The sequence below is a fragment of the Podarcis melisellensis genome, assembly GCF_964234715.1.
Source record: "Podarcis melisellensis genome assembly, contig: HAP1_SCAFFOLD_198, whole genome shotgun sequence".
Lineage (NCBI taxonomy): Eukaryota > Metazoa > Chordata > Lepidosauria > Squamata > Lacertidae > Podarcis > Podarcis melisellensis.
Window position 1 is genome coordinate 20,913 of NW_028113008.1, and position 21,916 is coordinate 42,828.

The window sequence follows — 21,916 nt, forward strand, 5'->3', positions numbered from 1 at the left end:
TCTTTTTTTAACTTTATCTGATGAGATAAATTCTTTTTTTTTTTTTTTATAAAAATTTTTATTAAGATTTTTTACAGATACATATTTAACAAACAGAATAGGTTTCATAACATCCTTTCATTCTATTGCGGACTCCCTCACGTCTCCCGCTTCCACTTTCATCATTAAAAACGAATTTTTCCAAGCAAATTATCATCTTGTTTATGCTCTTAAGTGCAATATTTAGGTTAAACTCAAATAAAAAATTATAATTTAATGGTAGACAGTTATTTCTACTCTGGCTTCCTTGTTAGGATTCAACCAAATTACAGTACTTTTGTAAATAAATCTTAAATTTCTTCCAGTCTTCTTCAACCCTCTCCTCTCCCAGGTCGCGGATTCTGCCAGTCATCTCAGCCAGTTGCATATAGTCCATCAGCTGCATCTGCCATTCTTCCAGAGTGGGTAGATCTTGGGTTTTCCAGCTCTTAGCAATAAGTATCCTTGCCGCCGTTGTAGCGTACATAAAAAATGTTCTGTCCTTCTTTAACACGTTCTGGCCGACCATGCCCAGAAGGAAGGCCTCTGGTTTCTTGGTGAAGGTATACTTAAATACCTTTTTTAACTCATTGTATATCATTTCCCAAAAGGCCTTCACTTTAGGGCAGGTCCACCAGAGGTGAAAGAATGTTCCTTCATTTTCCTTACATTTCCAACATTTGTTATCAGACGAATGGTATATTTTAGCCAATTTCACTGGGGTCATGTACCATCTATATATCATTTTCATTACATTTTCCTTCAGAGCATTACATGCTGTGAAGTTCAGCCCGGTGGTCCATAACCTTTCCCAGTCCTCAAACATAATGTTGTGCCCAATATCCTGGGCCCACTTTATCATAGCCGATTTAACCAATTCGTCTTGTGTGTTCCATTTCAGCAGCAAGTTATACATTTTTGAAAGTACCTTGGTCTTAGGTTCTAGCAGTTCTGTCTCCAGTTTCGATTTCTCCACCTGGAATCCTAACTTTTTATCAATCTTAAACACTTCCTTAATCTGAGCATAATGTAACCAGTCTCGCACTTTATCTTTCATTTTCTCTAAACTCTGCAGTTTCCAATTGTCTCCATCCCTTTCTAGTATTTCCCAATATTTTGGCCAATTGGCCTCCATATTGGGTCTTTTTCGGGCCTTAGCCTCCAAAGGTGACAGCCACCTCGGTGTTTTGTTTTCTAATAAGTCTTTGTATCTTGTCCAGACATTAAATATTGCTTTTCTGACAATATGGTTCTTAAAGACCTTGTTGATCTTAACCTTGTCGTACCATAAATATGCATGCCATCCAAATGCATTGTTAAAACCTTCCAAATCCAGCACATCCGTGTCCTCCAGAAGTAGCCAGTCTTTTAGCCAGCAGAAAGCTGCGGCTTCATAGTACAACTTTAAGTCTGGCAGGGCAAAGCCCCCTCTTTCTTTTGCGTCCGTTAATATCTTAAACTTAATTCTGGGCTTTTTGCCCTGCCAGACAAATTTGGAGATATCTTTCTGCCACTTCCGGAAGCACTCCGTTTTATCTACAATCTGCAATGTCTGAAACAAAAATAACATTTTTGGCAATACATTCATCTTAATAGCAGCTATTCGACCTAACAATGAAAGTTTCAATTTTGACCAGCTATCCAAGTCTCTCTTAATTTCAGACCAACATTTTTCATAATTATCTTTAAACAGACTCAAATTCTTTGCTGTTATGTTTACCCCTAGGTATTTAACTTTCTTAACCACAGTTAACTCTGTCTCTCTCTGAAACCGTTCCGACTCAATATCTGTCAAGTTTTTTCCCAACACCTTGGTTTTTTGCTTATTTAGTTTAAATCCCGCCACCCGACCAAAATCTTGGATTAGTTGTAGTACTCTTTTCGTACTAGATTCTGGCTCCTGTAATGTCAGAACTAAGTCATCTGCAAACGCTTTAAGTTTGTATTGTTTCGCTCCGACCTGTATCCCTTCCACCAACCTGTCCCCTCTAATCATGTTCAAGAGCACCTCCAGGACCGAGATAAATAATAACGGGGAAATCGGGCAGCCTTGTCGTGTTCCTTTTTCAATTTTAAACTCTTCTGTAACCACATTGTTAACTATCAGTTTAGCCTTTTGTTCTGAATATATTGCATCAATCCCATTCTCAAACCCCCGGCCCACTCCCATTTCTTTTAAATTCCCTTTCATAAACTTCCAGGATATGTTATCAAAGGCCTTCTCCGCGTCTATAAAAATTAAAACAGCTTTAGTATTTATGTCTGTTTGTAAAAGCTCCAATATATCTATAATGTTCCTTGTATTGGCAGACATATGTCTACCTGGGAGAAAGCCTGCCTGGTCTTTATGGATTACTTTGTTTAAAACCCTCTTGAATCTACTTGCCAAAACGTCTGCAAATATTTTGTAATCCACATTTAAAAGGGAGATGGGACGGTAGTTCTTAAGCTGTGTCTTTTCAGTTTCCGATTTTGGTATCAATGTGATGAAAGCTTCTTTCCACGATTCTGGCGCCTTCTTCCCCTCTAAAATTTCATTGCTGACCTCCATCAGTGGTTGTATCAAATAGTCTTTCAATGTCTTATAGTACTTGGAGGTCAGCCCATCTGGTCCTGGTGATTTGCCCTGTTTCATGTTTTGGATGGCCTGCTCAATCTCTTGTCGTGTTATTTTGCCATTCAGAATTGATCTATTTTCTTCTGACAACTTTGCCAGTCCATTTGTCTTTAAAAATTGTTTAATCGCTGCTTCATCTTGTGGCCCTTGAGTATATAATTTTTTGAAATATCTCTGGAAACACTTTCTAATCTCTCCGGGGTTCTGGATACATCTTCCTTCAATCTCTAAGTTTGTCACTGTGTTTAACTTTTGTCTCCTCTTCAACTGCCAAGCTAGCAGTTTTCCACATTTATTAGCCGACTCAAAAGTTTTTTGTTTCATTAGTTTGATTTTCCATTCTATTTCCTGATTTATCAGTTTACAGTATTGTGCTTGGTAAAGTTTGATTTCTCTCAGAATCGGCTGGGACTTCGGATTAAGTCTTAACTTCTTCTCCAACTCCTTGATTTTTTCCAAAATTTTATCTTTCCTTTCGTTTTGTTTCCTTTTCTTTACTGTGTTCTGTTGTATCAGGAACCCCCTCATCACGGCCTTACTTGCGTCCCAGATAGTTCTTTTTTCCACTGTGGTGTTCATATTGATCTCAAAATAATCCTTTAGGGCTTTTTGGGCCTTCTTAGTAATCTCCTGATCTCTAAACAGGCCATCATTCATCTTCCATCTGAAGGAACCGGTTGGAATCAATGTCATGTCCATTCTCAGTGCGTTATGGTCGGAGCATGTCTTTGGGCAGATTTCCACCTTTCTGATCTTAGGTGCCAGACCTCTAGTTATCCATATCTGGTCGATTCTTGTCCAAGTCAGTTGGGCTTCAGAGAAAAATGTTCCTTCCCTTCCCAAGGGGTTTCTCACTCTCCAAATGTCAATCCAGTCCATATTGTCTGTCATTTCAAAGAAGGTCTTTGGTAGTCTCCCATCTTTAGAAATTTTTTGGCTCTGTGACTTATCCATGTTAGTTGATACAACTCCATTCATATCTCCCATCATAATGATGTTGTTGTAGTCCAGATAGTCCAGCATAGTCTCATGCAACTTCTTATAGAATTCCGATTTTCCTTCATTTGGAGCATAAATTCCTAATATCAGTATTTTTTCCCCTTGATGTTGTATTTCTATCGCCAAAATTCTTCCATGCTCATCTTTAAACAGAAATTTAGGTGAAAGGCTCTCTTTTGCATAAATTACCACACCTCTCTTTTTAACTGTATCCGAAGATATAAATTCCTGACCAAGTCTTTTATTTATTAACACTTTTCTGTGGAGCCTGGTCACATGTGTTTCCTGTAAGCAAATAATGTCCAAATGTTCCTTTTTTAAAATGTGAAAGATTTTTCTCCTTTTTCCTGGAATGTTACAGCCATTTATGTTCCAGCTCAAAAGTTGCAGAGACATCCTGAATATATCTGGTTATTCTTGCTGTGGGGGTACCTTATTCTCAGATTTTTGGGGGTCCGAGGGTGCAGGAACCCCCGGAGGTTCAGGCCCTGGGGGTAATCCAAGTCCCTTATGAAGATCTTCTCCGTGTGCCACCAAAAACTTGTCTCTATCCTCCGGCGTTCTAATTTTGGTCTTCCTCCCTCTGAAAGTAAACGATAGACCTTGGGGAAACTCCCACCTGAAGATGATTGAGTTGCTCCTTAGCAATTTTACTAATTCCGAGTAGTCTGCTCGAAGATCCAACAGCTGTTTAGGAATATCCTTATAAATTTCAATTCTTTTGTCCAAAATATCCAGTGACTTTCCGTAGTGCAGGCCTAGAATCTTGTCCCTTTCCTCCTTTGATCTCAATATTATCAAACAGTCTCTGGGCTTCTCCTTCTTTATAAGTCTTCCAAGCCTAAAAGCAGATAGTATTTTAAAGTCTTTTTCTTCTAAGTTCCAAAACTTGGAAAATTCTTTGGTAAGGAACTCAGTTAAGTTACCTTCTTCCACTTCTGGAATTGAGCGTATCCTTAAATTGGCCTCCCTGTTCCGAAGTTCTGTCATGGAAAAGTAGATCTGGTGTTCTCCTACTTGTTTGCTGAGTGGTCTTACTTCTTTTTCAAGCTGTCCCAATCTTTGGCTAGTGTCTTCCGCCAGTTTCCGATTTTCACCTACAGCCTCCTTCAATTCTCCAATAGATTGAACATTCTGTGCAACTTGTCCAGTTAGTCTATTTAAACTTTCTGTGTTTAAGTCAATTTTAGCTGATTGCTGGTCAGCCTTTCTGTCCAGAGCCTCCAATTTTTCAAAAATTTTCTCCAAAATAGTGCCACTTGCTCCTGAGGCCATATCTTCCAGTTGTAATTCCTCAGTTTCTCCCTCCCCTGATTGTAGCAGGGAAGCCGCTTCTGCCTCAGGAGGCAAAGTAGTAGGCAAAGCAGGCACAGATGATCTACGCTGTGAGACTGTCGGTAAAGTTAACGTTGTTTGTCTGGTTCTTCCCCTTTTTCTTGTTCCACTCATTCCAAAGTTATCTAAAAACCAAGGTCAGACTGAATTGTTCCCATGAGAAAGTAAGAGCCCAGATGGTAACACTCAAACAGGAGGCCGGGAAAGAGAAAGTAAAACAAAGTCACTGCTGTAAATCCAAAAATCCTCTAGGTGGAGCTTAGAATGTCTTTGGGGAGGAAGTCCAATCCAATTAAAATTAGTAAGTCTGAATTGATCTCCAAAGATCTTCACAAAGATAAATTTTAGCAGAGTTAAAACTTAAAGCCAAACATTGTTTCCAAAAGTGCTTAGACCACAAGTGTTTCAAAGTAACAAATTCAAACTCAGTATGTTCCAAAGTTCAGATTCAAAGTATCCAAAGCCTGCAGGCTGACTGCTCAGTTACTCAGGCAGCTCCAGTACCTGGGTTTCTTACTTTTATTTGTAATCCAATAGATCAACAGAAGACAGGTACCCTTGTCTCAATGAAGGTCCAAAAATCAGCCACTTAAAGTCTTTAAATCAGCCAGAAACAACAGTTTAAATAGGTGCCAGATCAGTCAATGCAAAACGTTACTCTTTGTCTCCACTCCTCCTGCTCTTTACTTTCAAGTTCAGTGTCAGCGGAAGACGGACTTCCTGTTTTTCGTCACTCCGCTTTCAGCCAAATTCACAATTTTTAGAGGCTTTAGAAGTATATTGTCCAAATTACTCACGGGTTGTTGCTTTCCAAAGTTAGCAGTTTCAAGAAGAAAGGTCAGCGCTCACCGGCAACAGCGACGCGGCTTCGCTCCGTTGATCGCGCAACGACCCACAGCGCCGCTACCCCCTCCGCGGTCCGGAGCCCCTTACGGGGTCCCTTCGTCGTTTTAGGGGCTGCTTTTGGCGCCCGCCGGGTCTCAGGACCACAGGCTTCTGCTGCCTGTGGTTTTTCTGGATGGGTCCCCGCTTCGCCGTAGCGGGCGACCCGTTTCGACGGAGCTACCCTCTCCCGTTCAGGAGCTGGCAGCCATTGCCGTTCGCGCCGCCTCCGGAAGTCTGATGAGATAAATTCTTGGCCCCGTCTTTTATTACACAGTATCCGTCTTTTATTACACTGTGATAAGGCTACACAGGAAGATACTGTGTAATAAAATTCTTGGCCCCGTCTTTTATTACACAGTATCTTCCTGTGTAGCCTTATCACATGTGTTTCTTGTAAATAAATCAAGTCCAAATGTTCTTTTTTCAATAAATGAAAGACTCTCCGCCTTTTTCTGGAGAATTTAATCCATTCACATTCCAGCTCGAAACCTGCAACGCCATCATGTAATTACTCTGATATTCCTCCAACTGCACCCAATGCTTGCTCTTCTTCTGTTAGTGGTGGTGGTGACACGTTCACGGGGAGATCCAATCCAAAAGATAATGCTGATATATCCAATATTCCCCTGTTTGGTGATCTTCTATCCGATGCTCTTTGCTCTAGTCCTCTATCTGATGATCTTCTATCCGATGCTCTTGGCTCTTTTCCAAGTCCCTTCTGCAGATCTTCTTCGTATTTATACAAAAACTTTACTTTATCTTCTACTGATCTTATTTTTATTTTCCTTCCTTTGAAACTGAAGGATAGACCTTGGGGAAATTCCCACCTAAAGATGATTTTATTTCTTCTCAGCAGGGCAACAATATCTCCGTAGTTAGGCCTAAGATCCAAAAGATATTTTGGGACGTCTTTAGAAATTTCCGCTCTTGACTGTTGTACTTCTAGGTTCTTCTGATAGTGCCAACCCAAGATTCTGTCTCTCTCTTCTTTAGTTCGAAGGGTGATCAAGCAGTCCCTTATTCTATTCTTCTCTTTTCCCCCTCCTCTTCCAAGTCTGAAGGCCCTCACAATTCTAAACTCTTCTTGACCCAAGTCCAAGTCCCAAAAGTCAGCAAATTCCTGTGTGAGAAAGTCTGTCAAGCTTTCCTTCTCCCATTCAGGTAGGGCTCTGATCCTCAGATTCATCTGTTTTTCTTTAAGTTCAATCATAGCAAGCGTCAGCTTATGTTCATCAAGTTGCCTCTGTAGGGCTGGGACTCTCTCTCTCTCCAGTTGTGTTACTTTACATTCAGCAGCAACGGCTTTCTCCCTGGCTTCCTCCGCAGTCTGCCGTATCAAAGTAGATTCCTGTATCAATTTCTGGATGGTTTCTGTATTGATATTTACCTTTTGTCCCAGATTATTTATACTTTCTGTATTTAAGTCGATTTTACTAGATGCAGCATCCACTTTAATAGTTGCAGCATCCACTTTCGCATTTGTCACGTCTGCTTTCTTGTTAAGCTGTTCCAGTGAATCATTTATTGTATTTAATGCAATCGCTAAGGCCTCTTCTGTCGACATTCCTCTTGGTTTTGAGTGTACTGGTGCAGAAGCAGCAGAAGAAGAAGCAAGAAGGCCTGATGTTGAGCCTCTCCTGGGTTGCTGCCAAGTCCTCCCAGACCTTAATGTTTTTCCAGCAGTTCACTGGTCTGTTTTTCCCTTTCCATTTGCCATAACACTTAAAAGATTCAAGGTCAATCCCAGAGTCTCACAATTTTTTATCTTGCAGCTGGAAATTCCCCTAGCCCAGCTCTTGTAAAGCAACCAGTTTCAGAGGCTTCCACTAGGGGGAAACAGTTTCTATTTATATTAGTCAGTAATGTCCTCTTTTAAGCACAGTTCAAACAATCCAAAGTTAGTTTCAGTTTTCAGTTACTTTTACTCCTTTTTAAAAGCAGCCGGAGACAGTAGAAACAATGTATTCCTCTTATTTAGCTAGCTGTCAATGAACGTTCTAAACGCTGTCAATGAACATTCCAAAAGACGTCAGTGCTGCTAGCAGCCCGTCTCCAGGGTCAGAGCAGCGGTATTTTAGCTCTCTTCGCTCTCTCCTGCAGGCATACTCAGTCCACAACTTCCCCCCCTCTTCTCCTGCCTCCAAGGGGGGGGGTTAATTTTCTTTACCGATGGAAATTTAGTCCTTTACAAAAGGCTTTCCAAGACTTCAGCTTGCAGCCTCATTGCTTCAGTCTATTTACAAAAGGGGAAGGCGGACTTCCTGTATTAAACCTCCCCGTTACGATATCAAATTAAACGTTTAAAAATCCAGTTCTCCCGCTTCAGCTCTACTCGCGGGTAATTACTTTAAAGTCAAATTGTCCACAATAAAAAGTCAGCGCTCTCCGGCAACAGCTATGTGGCTTTGCTCCGTGGAAGAAGCAGACGATTCAAAGCACCACGCTGCTCACCCCACGTCGCTCCGGACCCCCGAAACCGGGTTTCCCTGCGAGTAGGGTGTTGGGATTCGCAGGATACTGGATAAGTCTGCAGGCTTCAACAGGATGATGCAATACTCTGCTGGGTCAGAGTGACTCAGCAGGAGTGTGATTAGTGTGATTGGCTATCACCTGTTTTAAAAGGAAAGCCTGTTTAACAGTGGGTGTGGTGGTTGTGCTGTAGTGTGGTGGTGAGTATTCATTTGTAAGTACTCTGTATGGACTGTTTCTTTTGTAAATGCCTGTATATAGCTCACATTAAAAAAGACTGCACTGGAAAAATCTGGAACTCTTAGTGTTTCGCTGAAAGCGCCGCGGGGAATACGCGACAGGGTTATGGGCCCAGCACGCTTCCGCTGCACAAGAGTACAGGTGGCAGTTATCTAGCCGTGGGTGCTGGAGGTGAGCTGCAGGGATGGAGCAGTCCAGAACTGGCGTGTTGCTGGAGAAGCTGACAGCCATGAACTATAGCATCTGGTCGGTCTGCATGCAACACTTCCTCAAGCGTGAGGGCCTGTGGAAGGTGGTGGAAACTCCACCGCAGCCCCCTGAGGAGGATGAGGACGACGATGAAAAGCTGGCACTAGTAGAGGCCCAGCTTGAAAAGGATGAGAAAGCTTTGGCTACGATCATCCTTGGAGTGGACGACAGCCAGCTAGTCTACGTAGCTGATAAGGTGACGGCAAGTGAGGCGTGGAATGCGCTCAAGGCTGTCCATGTGCGAAAGACAGCTGGCTCACTGATAACACTGACCAGGAGACTGTACCGGTGTCGGAAGAAACCGGGGGACTCCCTGGTAAACCACCTAAAATTCCTAACAGGCTGTTTCCAGGAGCTAGCCTTAAGAGGGAGGCCTGTGGGGGAAGAGGACAAAGTCTTTATAGTCCTGAGTTCCCTTGATGGCAGCTATGATATGCTGGTCAACTCCCTCGAGTCTGTAGAGACTGATAAGCTGACTCTGGAATACGTTACCGGACGGTTGTATGCAGAGGAGGACAGGTGTGCAGAGTGAAAGATGACCTCAGCCCAGCTGTTGGAGCATCCCAGAGGGAACAACAGCCGGGAAGAGCAGAGGTGTCGGGAGCCGGAGAAACAGCCAGGAGGAGCTGCTGCAGACCAGCCGGTGGTCAACAAAGTAAAAAGGTGTTTTTGCTGCAAGTCCAGTGGACATCTGCTGTGGGACTGCCCAAGAAAACAACAAAAACAGCAGAAGCACAAGAGGCAGCAGAGGGAGTCTACCGCTTGGGTGTCTGCAGATGGTCAAGAAAATGAAGAGCTGTGGGTTCTGGACAGTGGAGTTTCTCAAACCTTTTGTAAAAGAAAAGGACTGCTAACTGATGCTAGGGCTTCAAACAAAAAACATGTAAGTCTTGCTACGGGCCAGAAAGCTAATGTGGTTTGTGAGGGGGAGGTTGTGTTCCCACAGCTGGGACACACATTCAGGAATGTGTTGTGTGTGCCTAGTTTGCAAACAATCTCCTGAGCATTCCTGACTTGGCAAAAGCAGGCTTTGAAGTAAACTTTGTGGGAGATCAGTGCCCGATAAAGCAAAATGGGGCAGTGTTGGCAAATGCTAACCTTAGAGCTAATATGTATGTACTGCAGTGTGAGTCTAAGGTTGCGAATGTGCAAAATGTCCCAACCCATGATATGTGTATTCATCTCCTGCACAGGCGTCTGGCTCATGCTAGCTATAAGGTGCTAAACAAAACATTGGAGTTGTGTGGGGGGATGAAAAACATAAAAAGTTGTGATAATTACTTAGACTGTAATGTCTGCAAGGAGGTTAAAAGCAGGGCTTGCCCAGTAGCAAGAGCAAGCCAGAGAGAAACCAAAAAACCACTGGAGTTGATTCATGCTGATGTAACTGGTCCTTTTCCACCAAGTGTCTCCCATAACAAGTACTGCTTGATCCTAGTGGATGACTATTCTAGATTTGGCTGGGTCTATCCATTGAAGCAAAAGTCTGACGTTGCCCAAACTTTGAAGTTCTGGGTAAGAAGGGTAGAAAGGCAACTTGGCGAAAAAGTGTGCTCTATTCAGACAGACAGGGGAGGAGAGTTTATGGCAAGCTCCCTAAGAAACTGGTTGCGTTCCCAAGGGATCAAACATAGGCTTACCAATGTGGCGACGCCTCAGGAGAACGGAGTAGCAGAACGTAGGGGAGGTGTCTTGCAGACACAAATGAAAGCATTGCTAGCAGATGCAAATCTCCCAATTAAGTACTGGGCTGAGAGTATTAAGACCGCAAATTATATTGGGAATCGCTTGTGGTCAAGGGTACTAGATGACATACCCTATAAAATTCTCTATAACAAAAGTCCCAGTTTGCAACATTTGAGAATCTTTGGGACAAAGGCATGGGTTGACATACCTGTAAAGAACCGAAGAAAAGGTGGGAAAAGGGCACAGCAGTTGCTATTTCTTGGGTATGAAAGTGGTACGAAAGCTTACAGGTTTGAAGATGATAAAAATCTTTTGAGTTATAGTCGATCAGCCAGCTTTAATGAGCAAAGAAATTGGCCCAAGATACATGCAAACCTGCTGCCAGAAAAAGTTTTACTGCCGAGCATACCTGAAAAGGCAGTTGAAACAAAGCTGAGAATTGGCAACTCTCCCAGAGAAACTGAAAGGGAGGAGGTAAAGGTTGAGCATTTTTCTCCAGCTGCTAGTATGGAGCAGGGGAGAAAAGAAAGTGCAACAGGGACAGGAGGAGGTAGATCTACAGAGTCAATCCACCCCAAAAGCAGTCCTGAAGGTAGCCCAAGGGATGAGATTAATGAACCAAGGAGGTCTGCAAGAAGTAATAAAGGTCAGCCTCCAGACCGTTATGGGTTCCCAGCCACCATAAACCAGGTTTGTGTAACTGAGCCAGAAAACTTTGAAGAAGTGCAAGAGTTACCTACTCTAGAGAAAGAGGCGTGGTTAAAGGCAATGCAGGCAGAGTATAACTCTCTGCTAAACAACAATGTGTTTGTCCCTACAGAATTGCCTGAAGGTAAAAAGCCCATAAGCTGTAAGTGGGTTTTCAAAGTGAAAAAGCTGGCTGATGGTAGTTGTCAGAGGAAAGCCAGGTTGGTGGCAAGGGGCTTTACACAAAGGAAAATGATACATTATGATGAAGTGTTTGCCCCAACAGCAAAGGCTGAAACAGTAAAATCAGTTTTAGCAATGGCAAGTCTGAGAGGGTTAAAAGTTAATCATTTTGATGTTGCCTCAGCATATTTAAATGCTCCTATAGACGCCGAGGTGTATTTACAGCAAATACCAGGTTATGAGCTGGAAAAAGACAGCATGGTGTTAAAGCTGCAAAGGGCACTATACGGGTTGCACCAAAGTGCACGTCTATGGCATGAATGCATAGACACAACTTTGAAAAAGATGGGATTCAAACAAAGCCTGGCTGATTCCTGCTTATATTCAGCAGTGGTGCAAGGAAGTGTTTGTTATTTACTTTTGTATGTTGACGATATCTGTCTAATAACAACTGCACAAAAGCAAGTGTCTTGGTTTATGAACAGCCTAGGTAACAAATACAAACTGAAGTATTTGGGAGAGATTCAGAATTACTTAGGAGTAGAGGTTCAGAGAAATGAAGAGGGCGTCTACTCTCTGAGTCAGAAGGAAAAAATTGAAAAGTTACTAAAGACATATGGAATGGAGAGGGCAAATGAGGTTGATACTCCCATAACTACCCAGTACAAAAATGAACCAGAAGGGCAAAAATGTGAGAATGCAACAGCGTTTCATTCTCTGTTGGGTTCTCTGTTATATTTAAGTTGTTGGACAAGACCTGACATAACATTGGCAGTGCACATGTTAAGCCAAAGAAGTGCAGACCCGGCTCAGAGAGATTGGCTAGCACTTAAAAGAATCCTAAGGTATCTGAAAGGCACAAAAGATTACAAACTGGTGCTGGATACAGGATATGATCAGCAAGTGTATGCATACGCTGATGCCAGCTGGGGGGACAGAGAAAATGGAAAGTCTACCACTGGCTATGCCATATATATTGGAAATGCCCTGGTTCAGTGGAAATCCCAGAAACAAACATTTGTTGCCACAAGTACTTGTGAAGCAGAGTACTCAGCCATAAGTGAATGTGTATCACAAATAGAATGGTTTGCTTGCCTAACAAAAGAGCTTGGAATCCCTTCTGAAATGCCAATCACTGTGCTAAGTGACAACATGGCTGCACAACAGCTTGCTAACCAACAGAACTTTAAAAGCAAGAGCAAACATATAGCTATAAGATACGGAAATGTGAAAAATGCTTTGGAAAGAAATGTGTTAAAGGTACAGCACTGTAACACAAAATGTAATGTGGCAGATTTGTATACAAAATGTTTGGATGCTCCTAAATTTCGAGACTTAAGAGAATTATTAGGTCTCAAGCCTTTGACTTAAGGAGGAGTGTTGGGATTTGCAGGATACTGGATAAGCCTGCAGGCTTCAGGATGATGCAATACTCTGCTGGGTCAGAGTGACTCAGCAGGAGTGTAATTAGTATCACCTGCTTTAAAAAGAAAGCCTGTGTAACAGTGGGTGTGGTTGGTGTGGTGGTTGTCCTGTATGGTGGTTGTGCTGTAGAGCTGTGGTGGAGGAGAGTATTCGTTTGTAAGTACTCTGTATGGACTGTTTCTTTTGTACATGCCTGTGTAAATAGCTCACATTAAAAAAGACTGCACTAGAAAACCCTGGAACTCTTAGCGTCTCTGCTGAAAGCTTCGCGTAGAATACGCGACACCCCCCCCCCACTGCATGTTGCCTGCAAGTCCCTAGACGCAGCAGCAGCACCGGAGCACAGCACGGAGAGGAATTAGAAGGAAGGGCGCTCTGCTTTCCCCTCTGCTTGCCTGGAGGGGAGGGGTTTCCTCTGCTCTTTGTTCCGTTTGAGCAAACACGGTAATGAAACAGAAGAGGGTGGGCAGTAAGACCCTGAGGCAGAATGCAGGAAAGCAATAGCTTTCTCTCTTGGGATGCTCGAACTCACGTGTGGCTGCCTGCAATCAATTTACCACACTGAGAATGAAGATAAACTGGTAAAATAAGGGGGCTGGGTTAAAGCTAAAGGGAAAACCTCAAAGATCCCTCAAGAACAAGGCAGGGCTTCAGGGCTCCCCAAGCCGAGCTGCAGCCTTAGAAGGGAAAAATGGGGCTTTCAGAGGTGGTTTTTACTGCCCCGCTGCTTCCAAATTTTTAAAAGGCAAATTGCAGGAGAAGATGCAGCAGTCCGTCACTCTCTCACACCCTCTAAGCACCCATGCTAGCGAACTAACACAGGCAACCACACACTCACAAAGCACACCCACTAGCAAACACACAGTCGCGCTGCAGAGTGGCCAAACCTCCTAGGAAGCACTTCCCTGGCTTCTGCTGACCGCAACGAAGATGACCCTCGAAGAAAATGTGTGATGCAAAATTATGTGGTTTGCAGGGGTGTTGATCAGGAAAAAGAACAGAATTATCAAAAACTATGGGAAATAAGGGAATGGATTTGCTGATTTGATAATGAAATTAGAATACAGATGGGGGAGGTATGAGGAGGTCGGGGAAATTAGGTTTAAGAAAATAAGGTTTGAAATTATACTTGTTTTCTGTTTTTTGTTTGTGTATCTTTTTATTGTTGTTTGTGTTTATATGTTTTTATTGGAAACTTTAATAAATATCATTTAAAAAAGAAAGAAAAGAAAATGTGTGATGCACTCGGGCCAGTTGGCTGCAGGGACCACACATTCACTCAATAACACGCATGGACATTTCCCCTTACTTTTTAGGAGACAAAATCTGCGTGTTATAGAGGGGAAAATACGGTAAATCTGATGTACAGTTGATTTACTATAAACTTATAAGAAAAACGTCGTGTATGTTGTGTGTGTCGTGTAAGTACAAACTGAATGACTGGGGGGGGGGCAACAGCAGGAAAGCTTCTTCCACCATTATCCTTCCAATTGGGATTCAGGCCTCATCATGGGACTAAAACAGCACTGGTTGAACTGGATGATGATCTCCGATGTGCTAGAGTCCGAGGGGAAAACTGTTTCCGGGTTCTGCTGGATCTCTAAGCGGCTTTGGAGACCGTCAACCAGGGTATCCTTCTGGACCCTCTAGGGGAGCTGGGGGCCCTGCTCTGCAGTGGTTCCCCTCTTTCCTCCTGGGCCTTGTTCAGAAAGTGGTCTTGGGAGAGGAGTGTTCTGACCCCTAGGTGCTCCCTTGTGGGAGCAACAGAGTTGCCGTAAATGATAATCCCACCCACAAACTCTCATTTACATACAGCCTGTCGATTGTGGGGGGGTCACACACCTCACCTGTGCTAATGCTGGCAGTCTTTGGCCTGTATAGGCACACCCTGGGTGTTGAGCCTCCAGCCACGGGGGCTGTCTATCATGAAAATGGGTCCTTTGACTGGGAAGATTCACGCAGCCGCTGTCATTGAATTTTGATGGATTGTATCTCAGCTTGTCTGTCAGTCTGACACTGCCTACAAAAAGTTAGAGGAACAAAAATGCCTTTGAGATACAACTTCTATATCAATCCTGAGAGCCATTCCATGGTCTCGGCACCCCTGTTCCTGACAACAGGTGTACATCTTCTGCATCCTCAATGAACCATGCAGAGAAGAGACGCTTAAAGATGGAAGCCTGAGAGAGAGGAAAAGGTTTCTGGCTGCTTCCTGGGTGGGATTGTGGAAACAAAGAGCCATTTCTGAGAAGGCCTCTCCCCTCCTCTCTTCCTCTCAGGATTTCCTCTCCTCGCCAGGGGGAACAATGGTTGGACTGGGCAGAATTGCTGTATCTGCCATTAATTTGATTTTGATTTTATATTAGAATGAATTGCTTTTAGAATGCATTTTAATTAATTGATCATGAGCCCGGCTTCGCCCGGGGAATGGTGAGATATAAATAATTATTATTATTATTATTATTATTATTATTATTATTATTATTATTATCTGGACAGGGCAGGGGCTTATGGGGTGGGAAGCGGGTGAAGCTTGCAGGAGGGAAGGTGCGTCTTGCTAATGGAGAAATCTGAGGACCCCCTGGAGAAAAAACAAGGACACCAGCCAGGAATACCAGAGCAAAACAGCAGCCAGTAGGCTTGGTATTTATTGAAGACGGTCGCGACAGGACTCCCACCTGCCACCAGGTGAAACAAGATGGAAGTCCCGTACAAAAGAGAACCCAAAATTTTATTAGCTGTTAATCCGAAAAAAGAATGACCAATGATCTGACTTCCAAGATGGCGACGTGAACGGCAGCCTTGTCCTATGCTCGGTAAAGCTTTGTTTTTACTATCTGCTTTGGCGGGTTCTAAGGGCCCTAAGATGCCTTAAGGCATTTATTTTAGAAGTTTTATGGTTTATGGTTCAGATTATTTCTACTTCTCTCATAAATCTGCAAGAAATCGCAGCAGATAAAGATAAACGCGGCAGATAAAGACTGTTAAAGGGAGTAGGGCTCATTAACAGCACAACCTGCCCTGACCCTGCAATTTTAAGAAATCCTCTCCCTATTTTTCTTGCCGACATGAGAGGGAAGAAACGCTGCAGGCAGCATTCCAACAAAGCTGCGAGCATGGCCAAAAGACAGACAAATATCAGGGATTTCCTGCCTGACAATGACCTAAGTGAGATCTGCAGAAACTTCCCTACAGCAAACAGTTATGAGGCCCTTGCTCCCAGCACTACTCATGAGGAGCCTGCCGGCATTGTGGACGGCCCACAACTAGCCTTGAGCCTGTGTATGAAGGAACAGATGGAACAGACTCTTGAGTCCCTACAAAAAACTTCACCTGAACTATCCCAGCCACCAGCCCAGTTAAACAAGGACCGAGAGGCACTGGAACTGCTAATCTGCCAGACCGAGTTGATAACACATACCATCACCATCCTATATAAAAGGCTGGATGGGATTGAAAAGAAGCTTGAAAAAGCCTTTGGCTTGTTCAGTTGCCCCCCCCCCCCTCACTTCCTCAGCTTAACAATATTGCAAACTCTGCTCACCCCTGCTCAACTGTGCAGGCTAACCTTGCACAAAAACAAGTGAGATGCCTGCCCAACCAAGTACAAAACTCAAGTCTGCAACTCCAGAACAGCAAACTTGCAGTACTGGTGGGAAACCACCCCTTGAATCACAACAAATGGGCGGATAAACATTCGGTCGCAAATTCCCTGTCCCAACTGCTGGGGCAGACACTACGCCCCGTAGATATCGTGGACATCTCATGGCTGCCTTCTGGACCTTATGTGAGACGTATGGTTATTAACTTTAGATCTGCCCACTGCGTTGCAAAGATTCTAGGACTAAGAAACCGTACAAGAAAATGGCACATCTATTTCACAAGGATATTCACCAATCTGACCCGCACACCGCTATGCACCAGGATAGGTGCTGTCTGTGCTGATGCCGGGCCTGTGCACCATAAAGAACAAATAGTCGGGGGAATGGAGCCGGGACACATTACCCCTCAGAGAGTGGCAAGCCTGCCCGCAAATGACTTAATTGATTTTCTACACCCCCCGCTTGGTACCCTGGTCTCTACGTGCAACGAGCCTGGTATTGGACTACCCAAGCAAGACCAGTTTGAAATGCTCTCGTCCTCATATGCCTCGATGCCAGAATTGGAGGCTTCCATTATTTTAAGCCCAATACGCAATCAAGATCCACAGCATTTGTCAAATTTTGACCCGCTAGCAGTACCGACACAAGATTCAGCTGTTGACCTGCTACCTGTACAGCCTATACGGGTCGGCAAAGCCCTCGCTCTGCAAAAACCAGCTGAACATCATGACACATCAGCTGATCATCATGATATTTGTAATGGTGTCATCGAAGATCCTCTGGGCCAAATCAACCTATTGGCCCCCCAGTTAAAGCCATCACACCTACCTAGGGACCAGCGACCTCAAACCTGGAACCACCAAGCAGAGCAGAAGGAGGAGGAGCCTAACTCAGGAGCCCCAAACCACCGGAAAAGAGATTGACTGCCACTATTTCCACCATCACCCTATTTCCACATTCTATCTTGGAACGTGGCGGGATGGTTATCTAAGCAGGGTGACGTCGGCCTTCTGGATTTCCTTACAAAATTTCAGATTATATGTCTACAGGAGACATGGTGTCTAGATCTCCATGTCCCTTCTCTTCAGGGATACAAAGTCTTTGCTACCCCTGCGATAAAACCAAATTTCCGAGGCCGACCTAGTGGTGGCTTAGTCACTTTTGTTTCTATCAAGCTAAAGTGCAAGGTCTGGCAACAGCAGTGGGCGAAGAGTAACAACCTACAAATCCTACTTATTTCTAGCAGTGAAGGAGGAGATTTCCTCTGCTTTAATATATATATCCCTCCCATAGGCACCCCTTCCCAGTCGTCACAAATCTGGGAAGATTTAGAGCTATGTTTGGAGAAGGCTGAACTAGAATTCCCTGGCATGGATATCCTGCTGGCAGGTGATTTCAACGCCGGGATAGGAAATGACATTAATACGTACTGCTCTAAATCTCAGTTACTGCCAGAGGCAGATTGGTTTATTCCCTGGTCCTCTGACGATAAGGTCTTGAATAAGGCAGGCATTACATTAATGGAGACTGCCTTCAAACATAATCTGTATAATTTGCATGGTACCCATATGGACAGGTCAGGGGGGTTCTTTTCTTTCCTTGGGCCTAGAGGTGCAAGCGTTATTGATTATATCCTGGTCTCCCCAAAACTCTTGGAGAGGTCACAGGGCTTTAGGACTTTCAACAGAACTGAGAGTGATCACCTCCCTATATCAATCTCACTAATTCCCCGTGGTTTGGAGGATCCGCAATACCGTAATCACTGTGCAGACCCACCTCCAACTCTGGCCCTTCGTAGGCGTAAATGGAACAGCGACCTGGAATTCAAAATCAAACTACACCTGCATTCATCAGATTTACTGGCCTTGAGAGACCAATGTATTTTATCTAATTCTGACCCCTTTTTAACATTTCAGCAGGTCTCAGAGTCGCTCCTCCCACTACTTACGAACTCCAACCCTCCCAAACAACAAAATAATTCGAGGGCCTGGTTTGACAAAGACTGTAGGAATCTAAGATCTTTGCTTAGGAAATTACAAAATAAGGTAAAACAGGAAGGGACCCTGTCCTCAGTGGAAAACCTGCGCAGGTGGCACTCTCATTATAAAAATACTCTAAAATTTAAGAAATCCCTCTATAGAAAGGAACAATGGGAGGCACTCGACAAGGCGATCAAATTGCGGGGCGATAAAAAGTTCTGGGAAATAATTGCTCAGGGAGTTTCACCCAAAGGGAAAATTGTAACCAATAGTATTTCATCTAACTTATGGTACCAACATTTTCCCTGGCTATGTACAGCTCCAAACATTGCTAAACCGAGCCAGTTTCCTCCTATTAAAAACGATCTATTAATGGGCTGGGATCCTGTTACCGAATCAGAATGTTTACAGCTAATTAAAACACTCAAGAATGGCAAAGCTCCCGGTGAAGATATGATTCCTCCTGAGGTGCTTAAACTAAATGCCCAGTGGTGGGCTGCTTTTTTGGCCCAACTTTTTACGGCAATAAATGATACATGCAAAATCCCAGAAAACTGGAAAGTGAGCCTGGTAGCCCCCAAGAAGGGAGACCCCCAAGACCCCTCAAACTATCGCCCCATAAGTCTCCTGGACATTGCGTATAAACTTTATACTCGCCACCTGCTAAATAAATTGGTTGACTGGGCTGACCACTCTAACTTGCTTAATCCGGAACAGGCAGGGTTTAGAAAGGGCCATAGTACAATAGGCCATTGTTTGGTACTACAGACAATGATAGATAAGTATACAAAGACACATAAGAGCAAACATTTTGTGGCTTTTGTAGATCTCACATCCGCTTTTGACTCAATCTGTAGGGACAAATTATGGCAAAAACTATATGACACAGATATTGATAGACGACTTCTCAAAATACTTAGAGAGTTACATTCACACACCACAGTTAAAATCAGAACTGGGATGTCAGGCAACTATACTGACCCACTGCCACTGGGGAAAGGGGTTAAGCAGGGCTGTTTGTTAGCGCCGTTCCTCTTTAATTTCTATATAAACGACATTGTTCAACATATGACAAAGTATAAGTCATCAGCTCCTGCCCTGGAAGGCAAACACCTGAATATACTGCTATATGCTGATGACATGGCGGTCATGGCACTCACTCGAAGGGGCCTACTCAGCATGCTGGAGGGGCTCGCAGCTTATTGTTCCCAAAACTCTCTAAAGATAAACTATGATAAAACAAAATTTGTGGTATTTACTAGAGCTCGCCACACATTTAGATGGTCTCTAGATGAACACAAAATTGAACAATGTCTCTTCTTTAAATATCTTGGTATCATTTTCCAAGCTACATCTAGCTGGCTTGCCCACTTCAAGACTGTAGCCCTTCTAACACGTAGGACAACTGGTGCTCTGCTCAGCTTTTTTTATTCGAGGGGAGGGCAACTGGCGACCCCGGCACTAAAAACTTTTGTTGGAAAAGTGATTCCCCAGATGTTATACAGAGTAGAACTCTGGGGATGGAATCAGAAGCTGTTAGAACGGCTTGAAATCTTCCAAAAATTTTATCTCAGAAGAATTCTAGGCCTCCCTCAGAGTACTCCGGCAGCTCTCCTAAGAGTGGAAGTAGGATTACCTTCTGTGTCTGCCAGGGCCCACTTAAGATTCCTGCATTTTTTCACCAACCTCATAGATGCCCCGAACACCTTATTGGCTAAACAAGCCTTTGTATCATTACAAAATAATACCACTTGGCATAAAAGCCTACTAGACATTCTATCCAGATACAACCTACCTGAGTTTAATACTCTCAAATTGTGGAGCCCTGATAAAGTTCGGGAATGGATCTTTGAAAAAGACTCCTTTTTGGACTCCACCAAGATAAAAAACTCTGGGTTTTCCTACTGGTTCCCCCGAGTAAAAGCAGTCAAAATCTGTGCCAATTACTTGGTGGAGATCACTGATCCCACCCTTCGGAGAGCTTTCACTATGGCACGGTTTCAAACATTGCCAACTGCTTATCTGACCGGTAGATAAACAAAAACCCCAGTAGAACATTGTTTATGTCCTTGCCTTATGAAAATTAAAGAGGATCTTAACACATTACTTCCTCTATTGCCCCATTTACTCGGGCTTTAGAGACGCATTGCTGCAAATTATACCCAACTCTATAACCAGTCCTGAAGATAGAGTAAAATTTTTGTTAGTTGATGCAAACCCACGCATTACCCATGTGGTAGCGGTCTTTGTGATGAAGGCCATGAAAGCCAGATTTATGGACGACAATGTAAAGACCCCTTCATCGTCTGTTTAACTCGCTGCTCGTTTTCCCTCCTTTTCTATTTTGTGGGAAGAAGGTTTTGTTGGCATAGTATGTAATGAATTTTAATATTTTTAACTATTGTAGTGTTGATTTTTGTGCACAGGCATGGTCCTCACAATAAACGGATTTGATTTGATTTAGCTGTTAATCCCAATGTTACAGTCCCCAAAATACATTATGAAAGGGGAGGTCTGGTGGCTGTAATCTGAGCATCCTGGACCCTGCCCCATGGTTCCCCTTGCCCTCCACCAAACATCTATCTGGTGAAAGAAAAGAGATATTTACATTTCCCTTCTAGGAGCAGAAGTGCGTCAGTAGCCAGAGTGGAACAAGGGGGGAGGAAGTGCAAACAAACATGACCGCCATGTGGCCTGACTTATCCCCCCCCCCCAAGAAGGGAAATGGCCGACATGCGGCTTACAGCTAGAGGGTGGTGGATGGCTATGCCCCCCCCCGCCACCGCAAAACAAAAAGGTTGCCCCTGCATCCTAGCTTGGCGCCCGCCCAGAAAGAAAAGCCACAAAATTATGGCCTAGCCTGGCGGAGGGGCCATGCCCCTTCCAATCAGGCCAGAACGTACCTTAATCTGGCTGCCAGGACACACTCCTGAGGATCCTGATGCTGGAAGGAAGAAAACCAAAAGAGGCTTGGACAAAGGGGTCGGCCTCCTTTCTTTGGCCTTTGCCCCACCCCCGGCTGGCCATCCATTGTCCTTCCTGACCAAGGGCGGGTCAAAGGCCGGCCCAAGCAGGTGGGAGGCACCCGCCCAGGTGAGCCCACCTGTGAGAAAGGGAGGGTAGACATTCCCTGTTTCCCAGCCAAGCTAATCACACCCTTTTGTCTTCATCTGGGTTGGTTCTTTGTGGAATGGCTACCTGTCTGGCACTCAGGTATCAGGATGCCAGGGATTATCACTCAGGCAGAGTGGCTGCTGAGGAGCTGAGCTCACATGTCTATAGGAATTTCTGAAGTTACCCCAGTGAGCCAGTACACAGAGACATTTATCAGTGAATTCATACATTTGGTTTTGTGCAGCAGAGGCCCTTTGAATAGATAGGAAGAAACTGTGATGAAGTGTTTTGTGGGAAGAAATCACAAAAGTGATTGTGCTGATTTTGGTGGTGGGCTGCATGTGCATGATATCTGCTGGAGGGGCAACCACCCCCAACCTATACATAGATTCCTGCAACAGTCTGGACAGGTCAGGGGCTTATGGGGT

The 21,916-nt window shown here is 43.9% G+C and overlaps 1 protein-coding gene and 1 long non-coding RNA gene across 2 annotated transcripts; both read right to left on the reverse strand.

Moving 5' to 3' along the window:
- Positions 1–6,224: 6,224 nt before the first annotated feature.
- On the reverse strand, positions 6,225–8,335 carry LOC309362421 (uncharacterized protein). Its single transcript, XM_081931767.1, has 2 exons — positions 7,543–8,335; positions 6,225–7,420 (listed from the first exon to the last, which is right to left on the reverse strand). Exons 1-2 carry the CDS (start codon positions 7,562–7,564, stop codon positions 6,363–6,365), a joined length of 1,080 nt encoding a protein of 359 aa, XP_081787893.1. The 5' UTR covers positions 7,565–8,335; the 3' UTR covers positions 6,225–6,362.
- A 5,917-nt stretch (positions 8,336–14,252) lies between these two features.
- Positions 14,253–21,469, reverse strand: LOC309362424. The gene is made up of 3 exons (XR_014164956.1): positions 21,278–21,469; positions 14,641–14,813; positions 14,253–14,544 (listed from the first exon to the last, which is right to left on the reverse strand). It is a non-coding gene; the product is annotated as an uncharacterized lncRNA (long non-coding RNA).
- Between the last annotated feature and the right edge of the window lie 447 nt (positions 21,470–21,916).